General features: G+C 36.9%; 2 protein-coding genes across 3 annotated transcripts in view; both read right to left on the reverse strand.

Annotated features, from left to right (window-relative positions):
• Positions 1-1,906: 1,906 nt before the first annotated feature.
• On the reverse strand, positions 1,907-14,105 carry endou2 (endonuclease, polyU-specific 2). The gene is made up of 6 exons (XM_085796990.1): positions 13,939-14,105; positions 11,581-11,689; positions 8,542-8,663; positions 6,006-6,118; positions 4,816-4,969; positions 1,907-2,270 (listed from the first exon to the last, which is right to left on the reverse strand). The coding sequence occupies exons 1-6, from the start codon at positions 14,038-14,040 to the stop codon at positions 2,019-2,021; spliced, it is 852 nt and encodes a 283-aa protein (XP_085653116.1). The 5' UTR covers positions 14,041-14,105; the 3' UTR covers positions 1,907-2,018.
• An 8,384-nt stretch (positions 14,106-22,489) lies between these two features.
• Positions 22,490-25,774, reverse strand: part of rnf14 (ring finger protein 14) — a 17,932-nt gene continuing 14,647 nt past the window's right edge. For both annotated transcript variants that reach the window (XM_085796988.1, XM_085796989.1), the window contains exons 7-9: positions 25,476-25,648; positions 23,821-23,951; positions 22,490-22,780 (exon numbers count right to left, since the gene is read on the reverse strand). In XM_085796988.1, coding sequence (XP_085653114.1) covers positions 22,717-22,780; positions 23,821-23,951; positions 25,476-25,648 — 368 coding nt within the window. In that variant the 3' untranslated portion in view covers positions 22,490-22,716. The remainder of the gene's footprint in view (positions 22,781-23,820; positions 23,952-25,475; positions 25,649-25,774) is intronic.

A 25,774-nucleotide genomic window follows, 5' to 3' on the forward strand; every position in this document is an offset into this window, starting at 1 on the left:
AAAATTCAATATAATACAATACAATAAAACAGTTAATCAACAGGGCATGACAAGAAGGCCTATTAGCAAGTGCAGGAGTCGACAGCTACAAATCACAGTCGACTCCTGCACTTGCTAATGTGCAATATAAATAAAGATCAATATTATTATTTTCATTATAACTGACACTACTTTGTGAACCTCAACATTAGATAATAACTCTGCCATCGCCATCAGGGATCACAGGTAAAATATTATCTTGGCACAAGATATAGTGGATTGTATTCCTTCCTTCATGTGCAATAATACACTAAATTCATTTGTATAATATTAATTTGCTGTTGGAACTGTGCAATATCCTTTTTTAACTTTGCAATATCCCCTTATTCGGTGCTTTTATTCTGTTTTATTCTGTTTGAATGTGGTTCATGTGCAGGTGTTTTATGTAATTGTGTCTCATGTCGACAAAAAGGTTATTCTGATTCTTCTGATTCTGATTATCTGTGAATAACTGGGAGGTTTTATAAAGCTATAATATAATGCAACTGTATTACATCAGACAGATTTGTACTACAGCACTTTGTAGACAGGGACAAGGAAATAAGTGCATAAACTGAGATGTATTTAGTCGTTTGTGCGGAGGAGACGTATGAAGAGCAGGCTCTGCCATCGCAATCAGGGATCACAGGTAAAATATTATCTTGGCACAAGATAATAGTGGATTGTATTCCTTCCTTCATGTGCAATAATACACTAAATTCATTTGTATAATATTAATTTGCTGTTGGAACTGTGCAATATCCTTTTTTAACTTTGCAATATCCCCTTATTCGGTGCTTTTATTCAGTTTGAATGTGGTTCATGTGCAGGTGTTTTATGTAATTGTGTCTCTTGTCAGCTGCAGCACCTTCTGGCCCAAGACAAATTTCCCTCAGGAGACAATAAAGTTATTCTGATTCTTCTGATTCTGATTATCTGTGAATAACTGGGAGGTTTTATAAAGCTATAATATAATGCAACTGTATTACATCAGACAGATTTGTATGACATCACTTTGTAGACAGGGACAAGGAAATAAGTGCATAAACTGAGATGTATTTAGTCGTTTGTGCCGAGGAGACCGCAGGACGTATGAAGAACTCTGCCATCGCCATCAGAGATCACAGGTAAAATATTATCTTGTTACAAGAAGATATAGTGGATTGTATTCCTTCCTTCATGTGCAATAATACACTAAATTCATTTGTATAATATTAATTTGCTGTTGGAACTGTGCAATATCCTTTTTTAACTTTGCAATATCCCCTTATTCAGTGCTTTTATTCTGTTTTATTCTGTTTGAATGTGGTTCATGTGCAGGTGTTTTATGTAATTGTGTCTCATGTCTTGTCGGCTGCAGCACTTTATGGCCCAAGACAAATACATTTCCCTCAGGAGACAATTAAGTTATTCTGATTCTTCTGATTCTGATTATCTGTGAATAACTGGGATATTTTATAAAGCTGTATTATAATGCAACTGTATTATATCGGACAGATTTGTACTTGTACTGATATGTAGAAATGTGGGTAATCGGATTAGTATGTGAACAATTAATATAACGAAGAATGAATGAAGCACAGTTAAGAAATGTAAACACTTATTCTGTTTTTGTTTTGTTAGGTTAAGCATATCGCTCACTTGTTTTTTTTGTTTTAAATTTTTATAATGTTTATGTTTTGTGTTTTCAACTGTATATTTGATACTGTTGGACCCCAGGAAGAATAGCTGTGGCGTTGCTGCAGCTAATGGGGATCTTAATAAACAAATAAACAAATAAATAAACAAATACTACAGCACTTTGTAGACAGGGACAAGGAAATAAGTGCATAAGTGCATAAACTGAGATAAACTGAAACAGTGCCATCATGGGCGATTAAAACAGGCAGATGCGAGTGGGTCTTGTAAAGTTTTATTGTATCTTTATCTAAAATAAAAAGGCAACAACAACACCTACGACACTTTGTAAGCGAGCTCAAGTGTTGGAGGTTTTTGCCGCCTCACGGGCGCTGGTACTTGAGCAGCACGGGGTAAGTGGTGCCTATGTGCTTCTGGTTGTAGTGGTGGCAGACGATCTCCACGTCGTAGAAACTGAACTGGACTTTGACGCGCTCGTTGGGCGAGGAGAGGAAACAGAGGGTGTAGAGGGCGAACTCGAACTCGGGGCTGACGCCGATGAAGATGCTGCCCTTGGGCTTGATCCCGTTCTTCCAGCTGAACTGCAGAGCCAGGATGTGTTTGTTCTCATCGGGCTGCGGACAGAGAGAGAGGAGAGAGAGAAAACAGAGTGATAAAAGAGGAGAAGAAGTTTCACAGCATCTGAAACTGGTGTGAAGTTGAACAGGTGCTGAGAGAAACACAGGAAAGAAGACAGAGAGAGATTAGATGTGCACGTTTCCTGAGTGCAGATATTTCATTGGTGCCAAGAGAGAAAAAACACACGAGAAATGATAAAATAACAAAAAAATAAAATGAAAATCAATTTATGAACAAATTATGTTTAGATTTAATATCTCTTGTTATCTTTTTTTCTTAATTATTTCTATGTTTTATTCATGATTTTAAAGCGATAGTTCAACATTTTGTCAAATTGGCCCATTGCCATATAATAATCCCTATAGTCATTATAGCAGTAGGTTCGTTACCTTTAATTGTCGGTGCAAGCTGTTTTTAGAACGGCGGAGCAGAGCCGTGAGCTGCTCAGAGCTACGCTACGGAGGCTCATTATGGGATTTCTTGGTTTCAAACTCATCAAACTCATCAAATACACAATCCAACAACTCCAAAAAAACGCTCTGGTGGACAAGTTGTGAGCTGCACATTCACCACGCTATGAGATAATAACACAACGTTACCACACAGAGTTGTTTTAGAGGGAAATACAGAGACTGTTGATGAAAAACTGTCCCTGAAGGCAACGCGCATCAGTGGTTTTACATGAATTTCCCTCTAAAACAACTCTGTCTGGTAACGTTGTGTTATTATCTCATAATGTTGAACTATCCTTCAAGGAAGTTATCTGATCATTTTGACTTTTCATCTCATAATTTAAGCTCAATAAGTCAAAATGTTTTTACTTTACAAGGAATTATTTATCATCAACATGTTTCTGTCTCCTAGGTTTGATGCAAATACCTCGGTATGTTATATTAATTAATTTATTTATTTATATTATATGAAAATGATGCAACAAGAGTCTGAAACATGTTTCTATGTGTGACAAACCAGATTATAGACATCATTTCTGTCCCTCGATATGAGATTTAAGAGGTAACCGGAGAAAAACAGCGTCTCAGTCACTTGTTTTTTTTGTTTTTTCTTTAACAGTTTGCTCTGGATGGGAAGATGAAACTCTAAGACCTGCTGACTCTGAGTGTGTGAGAGGTGAGAGAGCAAACAAGTGGCAGGAAGTGAAATTTCTCATCGGCGTGTGAGCGACGACGATGAGAAAGAAAGAGAGAAAACAGAAGAAGGAGGAGAGGAGAGGGGAGAGGAGAGGAGAGGAGAGGAGAGGAGAGGAGGCTGGACAAAGACGACGAGACAGAGACAGAAAACAGTCACACATAGGGATGTCACAATTACTTGTTTTCACAATTAATCGCGTTATTAAAGCAGAAGTAAGCGATATATTTGTGTTAATCTAAGTCTTAAATAGTTGTATCTTCCGACAGCAATCACTTACATAGAGTGTTTGGTCTGAAACACGGGTCTGTCAGTCACTCTGCTCTGCTCTGAGCCCAGGAGAAAACTTTTCTCGTATCCTACAAGTTTTATCCAATGAGGAGAGAGAACGGCATAAAGGGGCAGTCCTCTCTGTGTGTGCAGCCAAGGGATGCGCCTGAATGTGGTGACGTAGGGACGAGGACCAATAGATCCATGACGAGGGCGGGGGCTGCTAACTCCATCGGCTGACAAGACGTTATGGTGCGTTCAAGGCAACCCGTAACTCGTGTTTTTCCGACCTGTGAAGTGGTACCAGTTCGATCTGGTACGAGTTCACGGGTCGGAAGTTACGAGTGGCCGTTATAGTGACTTTCACAGGTAAAACAGGTCGGAGAAACACGAGTGGGTTGCCTGGAACGCTACAAAGTCGTAAGTTGTGACTTGAAGCTGTAATTTACGGTTTCAAAAGCCGGCCTGGAACGCAGCATTAGCGAAAACGACCGGACCACTTACTTCTGCTTTAACTCAAGTGAAAATTAGTTTGAAACAAGTGAAAATGATCTAAAAACAAGTTGATTTTTAGGTGATGAGTCTAATTTTACTTAGAATAAGACTCATCACATTAAAAAGTAGCTTGTTTTTAGACACGTTTTACTTCTTTCAAGCATATTTTCATATTTTCAAGCAGATTTTCACTTAAAATAAGTAGAAAAATCTGATAGTGGAGCAAGTTTCTTATTACAAGCACAAAAAACTTGCTTTCACTGGCAGATTTTTTTACTTATTTCAAGTAAAAATCTGTTTGAAACAAGTGAAAATGATCTAAAAACAAGTTGATTTTTAGGTGATGAGTCTTATTCTAAGTGGAAAGAGATTAGTTTTGACTAGAAATGAGACATTTTGACAAGAAATAAGACAAATATTCTTGGAAAGATTTTGAGTTTTTGCAGTGTATATTTGATTTTACACATTCATAGTGTTGTGAAATGAATGAATTAATGCATAATAATCGTGATAATCGTAATACTGTGATTATTTCTCTGACAATAATCGTACCAAGAAAATGTATAATCGTGACATCCCTAGTCAGTCACACGTTTATTCTCAGAATGATGCGTGTGAATGATGTTGCACCTTGGGGGAGTTTGCGTTGACGCTGTAGCCTTTGTAGTCGATGTGTCCCAGCTTCTCCTGCAGGTACAGCTGGATCCAGTTGTGGAAGCCGATGACGGTCCGTCCTCCTCTCGTCTCTCCGACAAACACGTGTTCAAACCCCGAGGAGTCGGGTCTGATGATGGAGAGACAGAGAGAAACACGCACAGAGAGAGAGACACGGGTCAGGTCCCTGAACTCAGCACCGTGAAGCGTCAAAGGGATAGTTAGTTCAACATTTTGGCCAATTGTCCCATTGCCATAATCCCTATAGTCATAGCAGTAGGTTCGTTACCTTTACCTGTACTAGCTGTATATGTGACTAATAAAGTACCTTTACCTTACCTTACCTTAATTGTCGGTGCAAGCTGTTTTTAGAACGGCGGAGCAGAGCCGTGAGCTGCTCAGAGCTACGCTACGGAGGCTCATTATGGGATTTCTCGGTTTCCCTCATCAAACTCATCAAATACACAATCCAACAACTCCAAAAAAACGCTCTGGTGGACAAGTTGTGAGCTGCACATTCACCACGCTATGAGATAATAACACAACGTTACCACACAGAGTTGTTTTAGAGGGAAATGCAGAGACTGATGATGAAAAACTGTCCCTGAAGGCAACGTGCATCAGTGGTTTTACATGAATTTCCCTCTAAAACAACTCTGTCTGGTAACGTTGTGTTATTATCTCAAAATGTTGAAGTTATCTGATCATTTTGACTTTTCATCTCATAATTTAGGCTCAATAAGTCAAAATATATAAAATATTATTTATCATCATCAACAACATCTGCATTTCCCTCTAAAACAACTCTGTGTGGTAACGTTGTGTTATTATCTCATAGCGTGGTGAATGTGCAGCTCACAACTTGTCCACCAGAGCGTTGTGGAGTTGTTGGATTGTGTATTTGATGAGTTTGATGAGGGAAACCAAGAAATCCCATAATGAGTCTCCGTAGCGTAGCTCTGAGCAGCTCACGGCTCTGCTCCGCCGTTCTAAAATTAGCTTGCACCGACAATTAAAGGTAACGAACCTACTGCTAAGACTATAGGGGTTATGGAAATGGGCCAATTTGCCAAAATGTTGAACTAACTATCCCTTTAAACCCTGAATACGCTATAAATAAACATGCTGCGTTCAGGTTTCTCAGGGTAAACCAGTTCCCGTCTGACCTGCTGGACCCTCTGCGGGCGTAGAGCTCGAACCAGATTCTGTTCAGCTGCTCCTTGAACTTGGTCGGGTTCTCAGGAGAGAGGTTCTTCTCCACCAGGTATTTGTGGGCGATCTGCAAACAAAAAACAAATATAGTATGTACATCTATTCATTTTCTACACTGCAAAAACTCACAATCTTTCCAAGAATATTTGTCTTATTTCTTGTCAAAATGTCTCATTTCTAGTCAAAACTAAACTCTTTCCACTTAAAATAAGACTCATCACCTAAAAATTAACTTGTTTTTAGATCATTTTCACTTGTTTCAAACAAATTTTCACTTGAAATAAGTAGAAAAATCTGCCAGTGAAAGCAAGTTTTTTGTGCTTGTAATAAGAAAGAAAAACTTGATCCACTATCAGATTTTTCTACTTATTCCAAGTGAAAATCTGCTTGAAATAAGTAAAAAGTGTCTAAAAACAAGTAAATTTTTTATGTGATGAGACTTATTTTAAGTAGAATGAGATTAGTTTTGACTAGAAATGAGACAAATATTCTTGCTAAGATATTTGAGTTTTTGCAGTGTATACAATACATGACAAACATGTGATTGAACATATGAATAAAAGCACATAATGTAAAAAAAAATATATATACATGGAACATATATACTGTATATATATATATATTAGGAATGGGAATCTTTTACTATCTCACGATTAGATTAGATTCTGATTTTTGAGGCTACGATTCGATTCAAAATGGATTTTCGATTCAAAACGATGTGATTCCTAATAATTTCTGCTTCAGTCTGTCGGTGTTAAAGGATCCTCATGATCTACTCCAGTCTGCTCTGCAAGACAGAACGACTAAAGTGACTTTTTCACATTTATTATTGAGTTTTAAACATTTATCCATGCTTAGATGGAATTGTTGAAACTGTTGCATAAAAGCAATATCACATATTGTCTCTACATAAGTGCCTCTTTATTAAAAAAAATAGTGCAGTTAAACATGCTGCAACAGCCAGCAGATTTGTTTCATTTTTTATTTTTTTTAAATCGATTTTGGGACATTTTATATCTATTCTGAATCGTATTAAATGAGAATTGCGATTCTTATGTGAATCGATTTTTTGGCACACCTCTAATATATATATATATATATATATATATATATATATATATATATATATCAAAGCCTGGCAGTTTATGTTGATATTAAACCGTGGGTTCAAAAGTCTGTGACCAGTTTCCCTGAATGTAAATACACATCAACATTAATGTGGAGATTAAAAAGGAAAATCATACAATATATAAACATATTGAATGTTCATATGTTTGCTGCTTTAATAAACTAGAATTAAACATGAATTAAATTTAATATTTAGTTATTATTTCTTTTATTATTATTCGGATAATACAGATATATTTAATGAATGCACACAAGCAAACATTACTATTGTTTTTAGTAGCTATTAAGTTTATAACATACAAAAAACAATAGTAATGTTTGTTTGTGAACTTATAGGTTCATCTTCGTATATGTGTGATAATAATATAGGTGACATAATATACTACAATATCACTGTTAGAGAATATATATACAGTATATATATATATATATATATATATATATATATATATATATATAACCACCTGTGATCGTTCAGAATCGGACTAATAAAGTTGTCGTTACTAATAAAGTTGTGAGTAATAAACGTGACAAAGTGAAGATGAGAGTCGTCGGCAGTGTTGGGAACGTTACTAATTAGTTATAGTTACTAATTAGTGCTCCCAAAAAGTAACTGAGTTAGTAACTCCACTACTTCACTATAATAGTAACTAGTTACCAGGGAAAGTAACTATTGCGTTACTTTTTCTTTTTCTTTTTTTAAAGTTTAAATATGTCGAAGAATTTGGATTTTTTTTTCTCTCATTTTTAAATTGTATTTTATTGTTTTCATATATTTCACTGATCGCAATTATGGAATTCAAGTGTGTGTTTTATTGAGAGCGAGGCTGGTGTGCCTATGAAAATAGGTTACAGTGGGTTTTTTAAGTGCTGTGGCTACAAGCAAATCTCATATTGTCTCTGTACAAAGACAACAAAGACCTTTTTAAATGTGAAAACAGCGGAGACCTATTCAAGATTTGCGTTTGGGCAACAATAACAGGAAACATCGAAATTAATTTATTCATGGCCACATTAAGTGAAATTATTAACTTTACCGATTGTCCATCTGATTATCTGTCCTGCTGCGAGCGCAGAACTTCTCAGGGTATCCGCGGATCCTTAAAAAGTCTTAAAAAGTCTTAAATTCATGTATCTAAAATTATTACACAGAGACAACATGGAGCTGTGTGACAGGTTGAGTGGCTGATTATCATGATAATACATACTTAACAAGCCTGTAAGTTCAACAAATCAGTACGCTACTGTGATTTAACTAGCCTAGTTAAATAAAAAGATGTAGTTTAATACCATAATATCTAGGAGTGACCAAAGGCCAATTTATTTACTTCATGTGTCAAATATTGTGTTGGTGGTCGGTACCTTCATGGTGGGAGTCTGGATGATCAGGTCCAGGAACTTGTGGTTCTCGGCCACTTCCTCTGGAGTCACGATCTCGGGCTCGCCGGTGTCGCTCTCATAGTTATCCAGCAGAGAGATGAAGGCTGCACGCACACACACACACACACACACGCACACGCACACACACACACACACACACACACACACACACACACACACACATACATTCATCAAACAATGACTTAGTGCAGAGTTTGGGAATATTGAAAATGTTTTAAAACATCCAGGTTTCAGGTTGGACTCTTGATCAGCCCCAACTGTAAGCACTTTTAAACTTTTAAAGGTTAAAAACATTTCTCTTTTCATGTGATTATAGCTGAGCTCTTTTTGAGAACTTTAAACTTTATCTATTTATCTTTTATTTTACTTTTTTATTCTTCTTTGCTCCTGGTTTTAACTCTGTGTTTTTGTTTTTATGCTGTTTTTTTTTTTTTAAGTTTTGTCTTTATGTAAAGCACATTGCGTTGCCTTGGTATGAAATGTGCTATATAAATAAAGATGCCTCGCCTTGACATGTTCACTTTTTATGTTTATATTCATGTGATATTTCACTGATCAACGACTGAATGTTTAAGAATGGATTCAACAGAGACGACATCATCGGCTGATTCACTTCCATTTGTATCAAATCACAAAAAAAAACAACTTCATTTAAAGCAGAAGTAAGCGATCCGGTGGTTTTGGCTAATGCTGCGTTCCAGGCAGGCTTTTGAAACCGTAAATTACAGCTTCAAGTCACGACTTACGACTTTGTAGCGTTCCAGGCAACCCACTCGTGTTTCTCCGACCTGTTTTACCTGTGAAAGTCACTATAACGGCCACTCGTAACTTCTGACCCGTGAACTCGTACCAGATCGAACTGGTACGACTTCACAGGTCGGAAAAACACGAGTTACGAGTTGCCTTGAACGCACCATAACTTCTTGTCAGCCGATGGAGTTAGCAGCCCCCGCCCTCGTCATGGATCTATTGGTCCTCGTCCCTACGTCACCACATTCACGCGCATCCCTTGGCTGCACACACAGAGAGGACTGCCCCTTTATGCCGTTCTCTCTCCTCATTGGATAAAACTTGTAGGATACAAGGAAAGTTTTCTCCTGGGCTCAGAGCAGAGCAGAGTGACTGACAGACCCGTGTTTCAGACCAAACACTCTATCCACCACTTTCCGGAGAACGACGCTGGGTGTCGCCATGACACTCCATTCATTACATTTTAGATTAACCATAGCTGGGCTAACCGTTAGCTGTTAGCCAAATAACTCAATTAACGGCCCATGAAAAAAATATTTTTTCCAGCGGATATCCTAGTTCCAACATGACTGAGCTAACTGGAGTAGTTTCATGTCGTGTCCAACAACGGGAGGGTTTTAACAGCTGACGTCCTGATAGTTAGCTTAGCTGCTGCTGTTGTTAGCTGTCAGCAGCAGCAAAGCTAACAACTATGATAACCATGACTAATTACAAAAACGTGGACACAGAAATAGTAATGTTTGTTCAATAATTAGTTTTATAGACTTAACAAACATCAGATTTAGTCAAAACGGTTTTGGCAGCCCGGAGCCCCCACATTTGGTGCCTACACCGGCGGCTAACGCTACCAGTTAGCCGCTAGCTAGAATGCTACTAAAACCGACTTCTGTTGTGGTGTGACGCAATGGATCATGGGAAAATAAAGTGGTGGATAGAAGTGATTGCTGTCGGAAGATACAACTATTATATTAACACAAAAATATCGCTTACTTCTGCTTTAACATCATTTGACATTTTTATTTCTTACCCTGTGAAACAAACAAATCTGCTCTTTTTGTGTCACTTTTATTGTATTTTATTTCCCAACATGCCAACAGACAGACACCTGATGACACTTTACTGTGAGAAGCTGCTGGATGTCGGAGCTGCTGCTTGTCTGAGCTGACGACAGACGCTGACGCAGACGCTGGGAACAAACTGAGTTTAAAATAGCTCAGAGGGAGGAATCCTCCTTTTTTATTTTTATTCTCAATAGGACGTGGACGTGGGTCGGCCTCAGACTGAACTCTAACTAACTAACTCCCTCTGTTACGTAACTCAGCTGAACCTGCTGCTGCTGCTGTGACTGTTACACAACACGTCACTGTGTCATAAGGAGATTAATGATGAAGCAGCTTCAGTCTGCAGGGAGGAGGAGGAGAGGAGGGGGGGAGGGAGGGAATCAAACCGGCAAAGGGAGCAGTAGGACGTGTGACGATGACATCATGATCCAGCGTTTGTGACGGTGCGGTTCGTTGTGTAAGAGACACACTGTAAAAACTCAAAATCTTAACCAAGAATATTTCTAGTCTTATTTCTAGTCAAAACAAATCTCATTCTACTTAAAATAAGACTCATCACATTAAAAAGTAGCTTGTTTTTAGACACTTTTTAAACTTCTTTAGATAGATAGATAGATAGATAGATAGATAGATAGATAGATAGATAGATAGATAGATAGATAGATAGATAGATAGATAGATAGATAGATAGATAGATAGATAGATAGATAGATAGATAGATAGATAGATAGGTTTATTTGTCCTTTCCAAGGAAAATTTTCACATTTCATACACCTCAATTATAAATACGGACATAAGAACATAAAAAAAACCCAAAAAAAACATAAGACAAGACCCCGCACCCCACATTTACATGTGCATTCCCCCTGGTTATGTTCTTTTCAAGCAGATTTTCACTTGGAATAAGTAGAAAAATCTGATAGTGGAGCAAGTTTTTCTTTCTTATTACAAGCACAAAAAAACTTGCTTTCACTGGCAGATTTTTCTACTTATTTCAAGTAAAAATTAGTTTGAAACAAGTGAAAATGATCTAAAAACAAGTGAATTTTTTAGGTAATGAATCTTATTTTAAGTGGAAAGAGATTAGTTTTGACTAGAAATGAGACATTTTGACGAGAAATAAGACAAATATTCTTGGACAGATGTAGAGTTTTTGCAGTGTAGTCAGATGGATATATTCTCCTCTCACCTAAAAACGTCTCCTTCTTGAAGATGTTCTCGTCGACGAAGGTGAAGAGAGGAGATCCCGCTCCGTCGTTGTTGTCGTCGTTGACCGACATGTTGTCTCCAGCTTTGCCCTGAAAACAGAAACAGAAACAGAAACTTTAACTTTATCGGACACTTTGTTTGATAAATCCTGCACAATAACTAGAACCAGTGTAGAATATTCTGTTATTATTCATGTTCTGGTTCCTGTTGGAGAGTAAATACTTTTATTATTGATCACATTTGGGTCAAACTTCACATTTAAATGAGACGAATCCTGTTTGGTCTGAAATTAAATCAAAATACTTGTTTGTTCACTGAGCGTAGCTGCTAGAAAAGCACAAAAACGGCTCTAAACAGACATCACTGATGGAATATTTATCATGGAAACATTCACTTCCTCCATGAAGCTTCAATGATCCAAATCTGAAGGAGGAAAGAAAAAAATGTAGGTTTCCCTGAAACACACTTCATTTATTCAAGTTTATTTATTCAATTCATGTTTTGTAAGTTTCTTTTTAGTTTTCTAAAAAAAAAGAAACATTGTCTTAATTTATTCATTTTTGTAATTGGATTGAAAAAGAAACAAAATAAAATATTTTTAAAAGATGGTTCTGAGTCAGTTCAGACTTCATCTCCCACAAACTCACTGTTTCTGTCATATAAATCTTTTTTTTTTTTTTACCTTTACAAAACAGTTTTCTCTTTTCATACTGAAAAATATAAAATATAACATAAACTAGAAAATTTCCTTTGGGAAATTTTGATAGGACCACAGGGGGGCTACTGCCGGGCATACCATCTCTGTCAACATGGGAATCAAACCCACGATCTTAAGGTCAAGACAGAGCTGATCAGACAGACACATGATCATCTTTCACTGAGCTCTGTTTTGGTTATTTTAAAACATTCTCTGTGGTCTTTAAATTGTGATTATGAAGTTTTTAGCCAAAATCACAAAACCTGTGCCAGGTGGATTGTTTATGAAGTTAACGAGCTCTGGCCTGAGAATCACAGACGTTACCACGGCAACTTGAGGTGGTTGCCAATGACGATAGGGGCCCCCCAGGCTGAGACAGACAGAAACGTGGAGAAAAAGAGCGATTTTCTGCCTCTGCGATGGTCTCACATTTAGGCTTACTGTGACAAAACGGTAACTCCTATCAGAACAAAACACAGATCAACGTTGCTCTAAGGACTTCCTGAAAAATTTGGTACGATTTGGTGTTTCTACAGTAAATATTTTGAAGACACTGGCGATTTTAAAACATCGGTCCGTTCTGCTTCTCTCAGAAAATATTTGTATTGGAATCAATGAGGAGTAGAGACAGACGTGGCCGCACTTAGAGGCTGATAATTCAAATTCTGTAAGTCTCTCTGATATTTTGAGCACATGGTGAGAAACAGAACAAGATTGTCTACAAATGTGGAAAAAATCATGTGTGTAGAGTGTAAATTGTGGCCGGGCCGGGTGTGGAAAGAGAAAAAATCTGGAGTTTTTCTGGGCTCTCTCCCACTCTAACCGATGATGTCACGCACTCTGACACGAACATTCCGTGCAATACACACTCATTATAATCTCATAATTTCTCAAAAAATGATCATGGTCATTGATCAGGGATTGATCAAAAACTATATGACCTATCAAAACGTGGAGTAATACGACAATACACAAGACTTGTGTCTACTGTTTAAAGTTTAAATGGAGTCTCTAGGTGAAAGTATGCCTGAGCAGTAGACGTTTGTAAAACTCCAATGATTGGTCTTTTTCGCTCTCTTTTTTTCGCCCGTCCCATTGACTTCAATGCAAAATTTAAGTGGAAAGAGGAGAGGAGGAGGAGAAATACTGTGTTCATACTGTCAGGACAGTGATCAGATATTGATCAGTGATCAGACAGTGAGCTGCTGTGTTGAGTAAAGTTGGTAACAAGACAACAGTGGCATAGCGAACCTACGTGAGGGATAATTAACAGATTGAAGACATGACGTGAGGCGAAGAACCACCCGTCGCAAAGCGAAACTTTGGAATATAATTGTCGTATCTGTCGCATATTCATGTCGTTTATTCGTTACATCCGCGGTGTGAAAGGGCCTTAACAGTAGTGCCCGGTGCACTTGCCCCGTGGGCCTAATAAATAATGTTAAAAGCTGAGAAACACCTGTAAAGAAATGTAACTTTTTAATTATAGTCATAAAGTTATGATATGTTGTATTATGTGGATATAATATGCCCATATATATGAGTCGTTTTAACTACCTGAACATAAATCCAAAAACAGAAACCAAAACAGGTCTGATCAGGCTTTAATATTGTCAATAATCGATCAGGTCGTGTCCTCACCTGCAGAGAGATCCTGTAGTCCTTCCCAGGCTTCAGTCTGTTGACGTCGTTGTCCCACAGCTCCTGCACCATGGTCGACAGCTCTCTGTCGCTCTCAATCATGATGCGACCGGTCGCTGCGTCGTCGCCGCTGCTTCTGGATCAGATCAGATGCTCAGAGATCGACTCTGGAAACAAAACAATCACAAAGAAAAGTCAAAGATCTGCAGTTTAGAACGAGAAGAAACCACGAGACGAGTGTGTGTGAGCTTTTAAAAGTCTCAATTTCCAGTAATAATCAATTAAAAGTTTATTATTTTTGTCTATAAATCCTTGAATTGATCAATAATCTGTTTTTCTTCTGTTTTGCACGGCACTTAATTACTGTTGTTGCTTTATTCTTTGTTGCTCTTCAGCTATGTATATACTGCATTGTCTTATTATGTTTCATGAAGGACTCTGCTGCTCTTGTTGTGTTGTTTTATTATGTTTTGTGAAGCACTTTGTGACTTTGTGCTGCGAAAAGTGCTATATAAATAAAGAATTATTATTATTATTATTATTAATATTTTACTCTGATTCCTCCAGTTTTGTGTGAATACGATACCAAAAAATGTATTGTCCCACTCAGGGAAATGCGCCTTGACAGCCACAATGACAACAATACAATACATCCTCAGCCGTACTAGCACCAACATTTACATAACAGTATGGCACATATCCCATAACATAACACATATATACACCTCATAAATAAATAATACATGCTAAAAAATCACTATAATAGAAGCACTATAAAAAAAACTATCGCATAGACTTCGGCCTCGAGCAGCAGCGTTCAGAAATTTGATGGAAGTTGGAACAAATGAATTCTCAAAACGGTTGAGTTTGCAGTGAGGGACTCGATCTGACAATGAAAAACAATCAAACTAAAATATTTAGACTTATTAAGTTGGGTTCATTTATAAGGACACAGTAAAAAAACATGAATCTAGTATATTTGCTCTGCTTCATTAAAGGTGGATTTTATTCCTAAACATACCCGTCATGTCTGTAAGGTAAAAACCCATCGTCTCATCATAAGAGTAAAAACTTCTATTCTACCTAATAACAGGATTATATAGATAGATAAATAGATCATTTATTATACAGACTCTGGGTCCACTTAATAGCACAAGACAAGACAGGAAAATAACAATACAAACAGATATATATAGTATATAATACTATTAATAATGAAATAATAATAGACATTTCAAGGTGACAGGAGGAGAGACAGGAACTAGAACGTCGTCCCATCAACAGAAAACAGAAACTCACAGTAAAAACAGTTTGACTCAGCTGAAGCTTTGTTAATAACACACAAACACACACAAAAACACACACACACACACACACACACACACAGTCCCCTCAGTGTCACTGAACACCACAGTATGCATAGTATACATACATACATAGTATATTGTGTTGTATACATACTGTGTAGTGTCCAGTCTGTCAGGAGTCATGTTACTGTGAGTTTTTAACTTTTCTTTTGAGGTTTATAAGGATAATTTATTCATTTTCTATTATTTAACTGTCACGATTAAAGTGCAGTTAACCTGTTTATTCTCAGTTTGATCCCTCACAGTATGAATTCTGTCTTTTTTTCACACATCATCACAGATTTCGAGGTTTTTATGACGAAAACTTTTGGGGCCTGTGATCGTCTAAAAATCAAAAAATCAAATCAATCAAATCAAATTAAAAATCACTGGTTGTCAAAGTGCGGTCCGGGGACCCCCAGGGGTCCTTGAGAGGGTTCAAGTGGGCCCCCAACTTTTTCTTGAAATTTTACCACTTTTTTCTTTTTGAGAAATGTTTACCACTTTTTGTTATAATTATTTTTTTGTACTTAAAAAAAAAAAATTGTACTCGAATTTTTTAAACACTTTTTCTAGAATTTTTTTTTCTTTTTTTTTTTTAAAGAAATCTTACCACTTTAAAAAAAAAAATTGTAAAAGTTCTTTGAGGGGGTTGAATTTTTACCACTTTTTTCTAGAAATGTTTAAACGTTTTTGGAGAAATTGTACCACTTTTTTCCAGAAATTTCTCTACAGTATTTGGCTATTTCCAAAAATTCACACCACTGGCCCTAATTTGTCTCTTTTATGGTTGTCTAGTATCACTGTTTTTACATTTAGTAGAGATACAACAAGTTATGTAAGGACAGAGATGTCCTTACATAACATGTTGTATGTCACTGCACGTCAAATTAACTGTAATTTTGTGGTATGTCATTGCGTTATGTTGGCCTATTGTCTCTATTCTTCTTTTTCTCTTGTGTCACTGTTGTCATATGTGCTTTTATTGTTTATATTTTAATGTTATACTCCCCCTCTCCCTTGCCCTTAAGAGGTATTTCACCTGCTACCAGGCCATTGCCTTAATAAGAATGTATTCTTAGCAATTATTGCCTGGTTAAATAAAGGCTTACTACTACTACTACATACATTGACCAGATTGAAAAAGGTAAACATGTGTGTATTTCTGGTGTTTGCTTCAAATTTTTGTCCAATGGGGGTCCGTGGTTCTAATTTGTGTGAATTGTGAGAAATGTTTACCACTTTTTGTTATAATTATTTTTTTTTACTTTTTTTTTTTTTTAATTGTACCCCCTTTTCTCGAATTTTTTTAAAACTTAAAAAGAAAAAAAAAATTTTTTTAACACTTTTTCTAGATTTTTTTTTTCTTTTTTTAAAAAGAAATCTTACCATTTCGAAAAAAAAAAAGTAAAACTTTTTTTTTTGGGGGGGGGGGTTTACCACTATTTTTTCTAGAAATGTTTAAACATTTTAACAACATTTATACAACAACTCCTCAGAGTGCCGTTCTGAGAAAAATGAGTTTAAAGTATTTTTGTTGTCCAGTCTCAACTGTGTTGAACTTAGGATTCTGAAAATTGGTCAAATCCTTTGCTTTTGCGAGTAGTAGTCTATAGCTGTGTAAAAATATTTAACATTTTACCCTTATTTCAGAGTTACCTCCGTCTGTCTGTGCATTGAGGCAAAATATAAGCTGGCCATACAACAACGCAAGAAAGAGAAACTAACTCCCATTGGTTCATAATGGTAGTAGCCTGTTGTACAGTCGGGCCTGTTGAATATTCTATACATAGGTATGTTACGGTGTTTTCTTGTTGTTTCCCCACAGCTTTGAGTAGTTCTATACACAGAGATAATAAGGTGACTCTAGTTACGGTGTTTTCTTGTTGTTTCACCACAGTTTTTGGTGAGTTACTGTGAAAACCACCGGCAAATATATCCCAAATAAGAAGATAACGTTGAGTCAAGATATTTATCCACATGATGTAGCAGCAGAACCTTTAATGTCCCAAAGATGACAAAGTAACCCCCTTCTTGCGTTGTAGGGCAGAGTACACACATATACGACAGTTCACGGCCCCCTCCTCCTCCTCGCTCCTCCCTCCATCCATCCATCCATCCATCCATCCATCCATCCATCCATCCATCCATCCATCCTCCATTCAGGCTCCACATCACATTAAAATCCAAATCCACTGACCTGTGTGTCTGCGCCGCGCGGTGAAGCTCCGGTGTCTGGGACAGCAGGTGGGGCAGTGGGGCAGGTGGGGCAGCTGGGGCAGGTTGTGGGGCAGTGGGGGGGTCAGAGAGCCAGAGAGTCGGGGTATCGGGGTATCGGGGTGTCGGGGGGGCAACCAGGTGCTGCTGCTGCTGCTGCTGCTGCTGCTGTGTGTCTGAGCCTTGTGTGTCTTCGGGGGCAAAGTAACAGTAACAGAGCAGCGGTGGCCGTCGGTCGCTCGGTGTGTGTGTGTGTGTGTGTGTTAGGGGCTGGGGGGGGGGGGGGGGGGGGGGGGGGGTTGTTAGGTGGAGGTGGGTGGGGGGCAGAGGGGCAGTGGGGGGGTAGTTGGTAGCTGGTTTTAAAGGGTTATCCCCCGTCAGCAACTCTAGCCAAAGGGCTTTCACCGTGTTGTCGTCTCTTTTCAGTCTCAGGCCGCTTTGTTTCTTTAGTGTTTCATTGTTCCTGTGTGTGTGTGTGTGTGTGTGATTGTGTTTGTGTGTGTGATTGTGTGTATATGTGTGTGTGTGTGTGTGTGTGTGTGTGTGTGTGTGTGTGTCGCAGCGTCACCTCTGGACCTCAGGGTAAATATGGGTCATGGTCCAGGTGACCAGAGCAGCAGGAGGAAGAGGAGGAGGAGATTCATCACACACAGTCACTCTGTTTGTCTCTTTATATTTTACTTTGGTAACACTTTACTTGAATAGTTATAGTATTATAGTTATATTGTTATAGTTATATTATTATATTATAGTTATAATATTCATCAGATTGACAAAACACAGTCATAACCATGACATAACAGCTGTCATAAACATCAATGAATACTTATGACAGCTGTGGTTAAGTGTCATTCGGTAAGTTATGTCACTTTTGATGCAAAGTTGACATTGTTTGAGATGTTTTTGTTATGAGAACTTGACATCATTTAATTTAATTAAAGTTTGGCAATTAGGTCTGTTATGACAGTTTAAAGGGATAGTAGCATTTTTTTTTAAAGTGTGGTTGTATGATCTCCAAATAGCCCCTAAGTACTTTAATTGCAGTAGAAGACTCTCTGCACTCCTCCCGTTAGCAACGCCAGCCCATAATAGCCCTGCCCAGAGATTTACAACATACAGTGTTGTGAACAGACCCAAAGAAACGGCCTATTTTCACGCCCTAAAAGAGGTTTTACCTGAAAAAAAATATACAGTTCCATTGTTCGCTATAATATAATTTTTTCCAGCCCTTCAAAGTGCAGGAAAAACACAGTTTTTATTTGGACCTAACCAACTGCTGATCGGCGGGCGCTAACCCTGGGCGGAGGGATACGTGAGTTGGTTAGGTCCAAATAAAAACTGTGTTTTTCCTGCACTTTGAAGGGCTGGAAAAAATTATATTATAGTGAACAATGGAACTGTGTTTTTTTTTTTTCAGGTAAAACCTCTTTTAGGCCGCGAAAATAGGCCGTTTCTTTGGGTCTGTTCACAACACTGTATGTTGTAAATCTCTGGGCAGGGCTATTATGGGCTGGCGTTGCTAACGGGAGGAGTGCAGAGAGTCTTCTACTGCAATCAAAGTACTTAGGGGCTATTTGTAGATTTGAAAAGAAAAGATTATGATAAAGATTTTTATTCTGTGGGTAATGGGGGTGGGACTAGATCAGCTTTTGCTTCTCCCGCTTTCCCTTTCGGCCATGTGTATTGTATTATTTGAACTAAGATGAAGTGTGATGATGATGATTTAAATTGACATGCCCGAAATAAACAAATTGATTGATTGATTGATACAACCCCACTTTAAAAAAAATGCTACTATCCCTTTAAATTGTCTTTGTCAAGTTCTCATAACAAAAACATCTCAAACAATGTCAACTTTGCATTAAAAGTGTCATAACTTACTGAATGACACTTAACGACAGCTGTCATAAGTATTCATTGATGTTTATGACAGTGTTATGTAAGTGTTACCTTTACTTTAAACTGGTTTTATGTGAGATTATTATTATTTCACCTGTTTGATTGATGGAAAAAAAACAAAAAAACATCTCCTTTGATCAGTGTGATTGGTTTTTTAATCTTTAATTTTCTCTAACAGCTCATTTTGTGTCTTTGTGTCTTTTTAGTTCGACCTGGTGTAAAGATCTCTCTCCTTTACTACAACTACTTCTTTCCATATTTTGTCTTGTTCTTATTTAAATTGTGTATCTTATGTAGAAAATTCTTTCCTCTTCCTTAAATACACTTTCGCTATACACTTTTCTTAAATAGTAGTTTTTTATTATTTTATGATTTTATTCAGATTACCTTCTGTAATTGTTTATTCTTGTCTCTTTTTTTTTTTAACACTGATGAATGAATAAAATCTATTTCAATGTTTGTATGTGTGTGACACTGTGTTGTCCTGTTTCTCTCATGCTGAGGTCAGGTTTCTCTAGAAAAACAGATTTTTAGTCTCAGTGAGTTTGTTTTTGTTGTTTTTTTTCCAGGTTAAATAAAGGAGACGCATTTTATTCTAAATAATTTTAATTTTTGCGACAAAATATTTGGTAAAAACTGAGGAAACTTCAGATGAATCCTTTATAATCTGTAACAACATATACACACACATATCCTTTCACTACGACGGAGTATTAGGGCCACATTGACAAATAAGAAATCACAAACTTTGAGAAGAAAGTCTTAAATTTATGAGAATAAAGTCATACATTTACGACTTGACTTTTTTCTCATAGAAAATGTACGACTTTATTCTCGAAGTCTGTGTTTTGCTTTGTTTTCTCAATGTGGCCCTAATACTCCGTCGTATTTCACACATTTTCATTGATTGTACATTCTTAAAATTAAAATTAAGCTTATGTTAAATAATAAGAATATTTTCAGCGGCTAAACTTTTGAATTTTGCCTTTTGTGCTGATTTTCGTCTTTACACAGCCACTAAAACAGTGAAAATACAAATACAAACTCACTGTCGTCTCCTTTACTTGTTAAAATGATATATTCTGTTACTTTAGATGAGAATATACACTGTTTTGATGTTTGATTTACCTTTTTATTTTTGTGAATAAAATAAATTGGGTCTGTTTTTTCCTTTTTTTCATAATAAACTGTGCATGTGAACGTTCAGAGGAACAGTGTTGGTTCATTTCTTAGTGTTATATCCAGTGAGTAAAACAGACGTGATGTTAAACGGTTTAAACATTTATTTGAGGAACAGTTTGTCGAATGCATTTCAACATTATTCTGCAGCCAGGTGGTGTATTCAAACGTTTCTTTAAGATGAGACATGAAGTGACGGTGTAAAAGTAAAAAGTGCTGTTCAGTCAGTGTCTTTTGTCTTCTCACCGTCCACACTCAGAAACTTTTCAAGCAGCAGCAGCAGCAGCAGAAGGAGAAAAGGATTCAATGATGGAAAAACAAACTAATTCGATGCAATTTCTGCTCCGGTTTAAATAAAAATAAAATAAACTCACCCACCGGTATACAAAATTATTATATTTGTATCTCATGGCCTGGTTTTGACACCAACATTTGGCAACTTGATTATCTAACAGTCTCTATTATATAAATCATCTCCGCTGTTCAACAACTAAACCATAATAATAACAGATCACACTCTGCTCATGGTTCACTGTGCCATCTTCCAAAAATAAACCTGTGATTCTACAGTAGATCAAGTCTGAGAGGAAAAAATAATATTTCTTTAGACAAAATGAATGTTGGTCAGATATTGAACATAATTAAAGGGATAGTTCACCCAAAATTCAAATTTCATTATCATTATCTCCGTGCAGCACTGCATGTCCGTATGACGGTTGCGAATGGATACCAACTGTCTTCGTAACAAAAAGACACACCAAAAAACATCCAAATACCTCCATAGTGCTCGTATGTAATGTCCGACTTGTATTGAAGCCCCAACATGAGAAATTGTTCCGAAAAAAATTAAACAAGTCTATATTTTAAGCTTGTTTGTAGCGGAAGAAAAGTCATAACATTACGAGACTTTATTCATATAAATTTACGACTTTATTCTCGAAGTCTAGGATTTTTTTTTTCTCTCAATGTGGCCCTAATAATAATCCATCATAAAATACCAATAAGAGTTAAAACTTTTGTGTTAAGGTGAATTAATCAGACCAAGAGGAGGATGAACAGAGAGAACTTGATACTGCAATAGAGAATCAATCAGATCAATGTGTTCATCCTAAACCACGGCAGCAGATTATTGAAATAAACTAAATTATAATTAAAGTGACTTCCTAAATACGAGTCCGTCCATCTTTCAGCAGCTTCAACCTCCAAGAAGAACAAGAAGCTTCACCTGCTGGGATCGCGCGAGATTTGGACGAACCAGGAAGAGCAGAAACAAGCTTGAAATATAGACTTATTTAATTTTTTTCTGAACAATTTCTCATGTTGGGGCTTCAATACAAGAGGGACATTATTACATACGAGCAGCATGGAGGTATTTGGATGTTTTTTTGGTGTGTCTTTTTGTTACCAAGACAGTTGGTATCCATTTGCAACCGTCATATGGACATGCACTGCTACGCCGAGACCCCCTGTAACTCAGAGAAGCCACGGAGGACTCTGAAACTTCTCCCAGCCCTTATATTAGTCCACATGAGGATAATGAGTAGATAATGATAATGATAATGAAATTTGAATTTTGGGTGAACTATCCCTTTAACACACTGAGCTGAGCTGAGTCAGTATACTGTAGCTGCAGGGTCGTTAACCTGTCACGTGTGTTAAACTTTCTCTCTATTGTAATTGGACATAATGAGTTTTTATCTATTGACATAATAATCTAATGCATAAATAATAATTAACATAATATTTTTCGAACAGTGTTTCAGTTTAAAAGCTCGGTCCGGTCCTTGTTTTGTTCTAGATGTTTCACTGATTAGATGAGCCGTTCGTCCGCTCGCTGACCCACATGTCCAATATATAAATCACTGTATCTGTAGAAACTAATGTCAGAATCAACATTATTAGAGCTGCAGCCGCTCCCGAATGAATAATATATTATAAACACGGTGTCAGATATGAAGGAGTTACGTACATCCAGGCTTTGCAGCTGTTTGGTGCCTGAGATGTCCGACCACTGTCACAGGTGTAGTGTGTGTGTGTGTGTGTGTGTGTGTGTGTGTGTGTGTGTCACAGGTGATGTGATGGTCAAGTGGTTTAAAGTGCATTCAGATGGAGCACGTCGTAGCACTGAGGCCGCCCGTCAGTCCTCTTCGTCGCTCCAGAAGGCATCTTCATCATCGTCCAGGTCCACGCCGTGGAAGAGCCTGAGACACGAGACACAAGGACACGATTTAGTTTAGTTTAGTTCAGTGATTCACAAACCTTTTTACATCAAGGAACCTAAATTGATACAAATTAGACCACATTGGACAACATTTTGAAGAAAAACACCAGAAATACACAAATATTTGTTCTGAGACTGAAGAACGTTACTTTTTTTAGTCAATGTATACGTTCAAATTAGGGCCAATGGCGTGAATTTGTGGAAATATTGTAGAGAAATGATACAATTTCTCCAAAAATGTTTAAATATTCTAGAAAAAAAGTGGTAAAAATTCTCAAATTCTCAAAAAAAAGTTAAAAAAAAAAAAAAAAATTCTAGGAAAAAGTAATAAGATTTCAAAAATAAAATGAAAATAAATAAAGTTTAAAAAAATTCTAGGAAAAAGTGGTAACATTTCTCAAAAACAATTCTAGAAAAAAAGTGGTACAATTTCTCCAAAAATGTTTAAATATTTCTAAAAACAAAGTGGTAAAAATTCTCCAAAAAATTAAAAAAAAGTTAAAAAAAAAAAAAATCTAGAAAAAAGTGGTAAAATTTCAAAAATAAAATAAAAATAAATCAAGTAAAAAAACATTTCTCAAAAACAATTCTAGAAAAAAATGGTAAAATTTCTAAAAAAAAAAAAAAAAAAAGAAGTTTAATTCTAAAAGAAACTGGTAGAATTTCTCAAAAAAAGTAAAACTAATTCTAGTAAGTGGTAACATAAGTTAAAACATTTTTAGAAAAAAGTGGTAAAAAATTACCAGTTTGCAAATTTGCACTAATGGTCAAAAAAATTATGAGTTAAATAATAATCTCTTAGTTTTACTTTAAAACTTACCATGTTTCTCTGTTGTGTAACATAATTAGGAAGGGCTTTTTATATTACTGTACATTGAGAAAGTGTCCAGGGTAAAATAAATAAAATAACCTCCAGATAATTATCTATAAAAAAATATATATATATTTGGCATCTTTGTTGTGATTATATTTCTAGCAGCAGAGGATGTGGTGGGAAGTGGAGGTGAAAGTGAAACTCACTGGTTGTAACAGGGAGAGTGTGGGTTGTTAAAGTGACTGTAGGGGTTGACTCTGCTGAGGAGGCCGAGGCACAGCCAGCAGAAGTACTGTTTACATGAGGTACAGGTCATCTTGTTACAGCCGTCCACCTTCTGCACACACACACACACACAGAGACACAGGGACAGGGTAGAAACAGATAGAAAGTTTAGTAGAAGACCGAAATAATAACACTTTTCTAACTTAAAGGGATAGTTCACCCAAAATTGAAATCCGTGTCTTCTCTGAGTTACAGGGGGTCTCGGCGTAGCAGTGCATGTCCGTATGACGGTTGCGAATGGATACCAACTGTCTTTGTAACAAAAAGACACACCAAAAAACATCCAAATACCTCCATGCTACTCGTATGTAATGTCCCTCTTGTATTAAATGTGAAATTGTCCCCCAAAAAATTAAATAAGTCTATATTTCAAGCTTGTTTTGTAGCGGAAACTTCTCGAAGTTCGTCAAATTTGGACGAACCGGGAAGAGGAGCTTCGAGAAGCTTCCGCTACAAAACAAGCTTGAAATATAGACTTATTTAATTTTTTTCGGGACAATTTCTCATGTTGGGGCTTCAATACAAGACGGACATTACATACGAGCAGCATGGAGGTATCTGGATGTTTTTTGGTGTGTCTTTTTGTTACGAAGACAGTTGGTATCCATTTGCAACCGTCATATGGACATGCACTGCTACGCCGAGACCCCCTGTAACTCAGTTCAAAATTTCAATTTTGGGTGAACTATCCCTTCAAATAGGCCGTTTACAATTTACAGTTACGTTTCACATCCTACAACAAATTAAAACAGTTGTGTAGTCGTTAATGTGATTGTTGGAATTCTTCTGATCTGTTTTTCCTTTTTTTTTTTACACTAAATCATGTGTTTCTTCTCCTCTCTGGTTTTGAGTATTGAACATTTTCCTGGGAATCCGTATCAACTCTGTATTCTGACACCATACTAGACACTTTTCCATTTGTACATGAAACCAGAGTGACATTTAGGGATGTCACGATTATAAATTTTCTTGGTACGATTATTGTCAGAGAAATAATCACAGTATTACGATTATCACGATTATTATGCATTAATTAATTTCACAACACTATGACTGTGTAAAATCAAATATAGTCAAAATATAACTACATTACTCATTGTTTACACAAAATATTTCAAGTATCTATTAATATATGACCAATTATTAATCCCCCAGGGGAAATGTTTCAAATATTCAGGTCATAAACTGTCATCTATACCAAATGTTTACATTTATTTTAATCATTTTTTGTTTTGTTTTGCTTTTTTTTTTATTAAAAATGACACACTAACATTTAAATTCCTACCAGTTCAATGTTATGTTAGTTAAATGGACCAGTTATCTGAGCATTTACCTTTATTTTGGCTGCACATCTGCCAATATGGTTCCAACATAATCTTTTTTGGGAAGTGACGGTATTTAGGAATCTTTACGATTAATTAATTGTGGCGTTTAATACCGCGATTAATTGTGAAAACAAGTAATTGTGACATCCCTAGTGACATTAAAAACAGTAAAGCACTCAGAGGTTTTTACTGTCTTTGGACTCGGTGTTGTGCCGTGCTGCTGCCAGCAGGGGGCGCTCTGCTCTGCCTACCTGGATGTTGGTGCCGCAGCGGGGGCAGGACTTGCAGTTCTCATTGAGCCAGTCTCTGCTAAAGGACTCTTCCACCGCTTTCTGGATCACCCTCTTCCCAAAGCGCTGCTCCATGAACTTTTTCCCCTCGGCCGTGGCTGACAGGTATTCGTCTCTGAGGGTTCGCAGCTCCTCTGTGGGACAGAAGAGACAGGAAGAGACAGGAAGAGACAGGAAGAGACAGAGCTGGAGTTAGAGACCTAATGACTCAGGGAGGGGACGGATAAACACTTTGTTCCAATAGATTATTATAAAAAACA

Source organism: Trachurus japonicus, chromosome 14, assembly GCF_045865225.1.
Source record: "Trachurus japonicus isolate A0001 chromosome 14, Traja_1.0".
Lineage (NCBI taxonomy): Eukaryota > Metazoa > Chordata > Actinopteri > Carangiformes > Carangidae > Trachurus > Trachurus japonicus.

Bases quoted from the DNA above. Each gene is read 5' to 3' on its own strand.
- endou2 (XM_085796990.1), bottom strand. From the start codon at position 14,040: ATGATTGAGAGCGACAGAGAGCTGTCGACCATGGTGCAGGAGCTGTGG. The intron at 11,690-13,938 runs GTGAGGACACGA...TTCTGTTTTCAG, and splicing joins ACTACAGGATCTCTCTGCAG to GGCAAAGCTGGAGACAACAT. The intron at 4,970-6,005 runs GTCAGACGGGAA...CTCCATCATCAG, and splicing joins GCCCGCAGAGGGTCCAGCAG to ACCCGACTCCTCGGGGTTTG.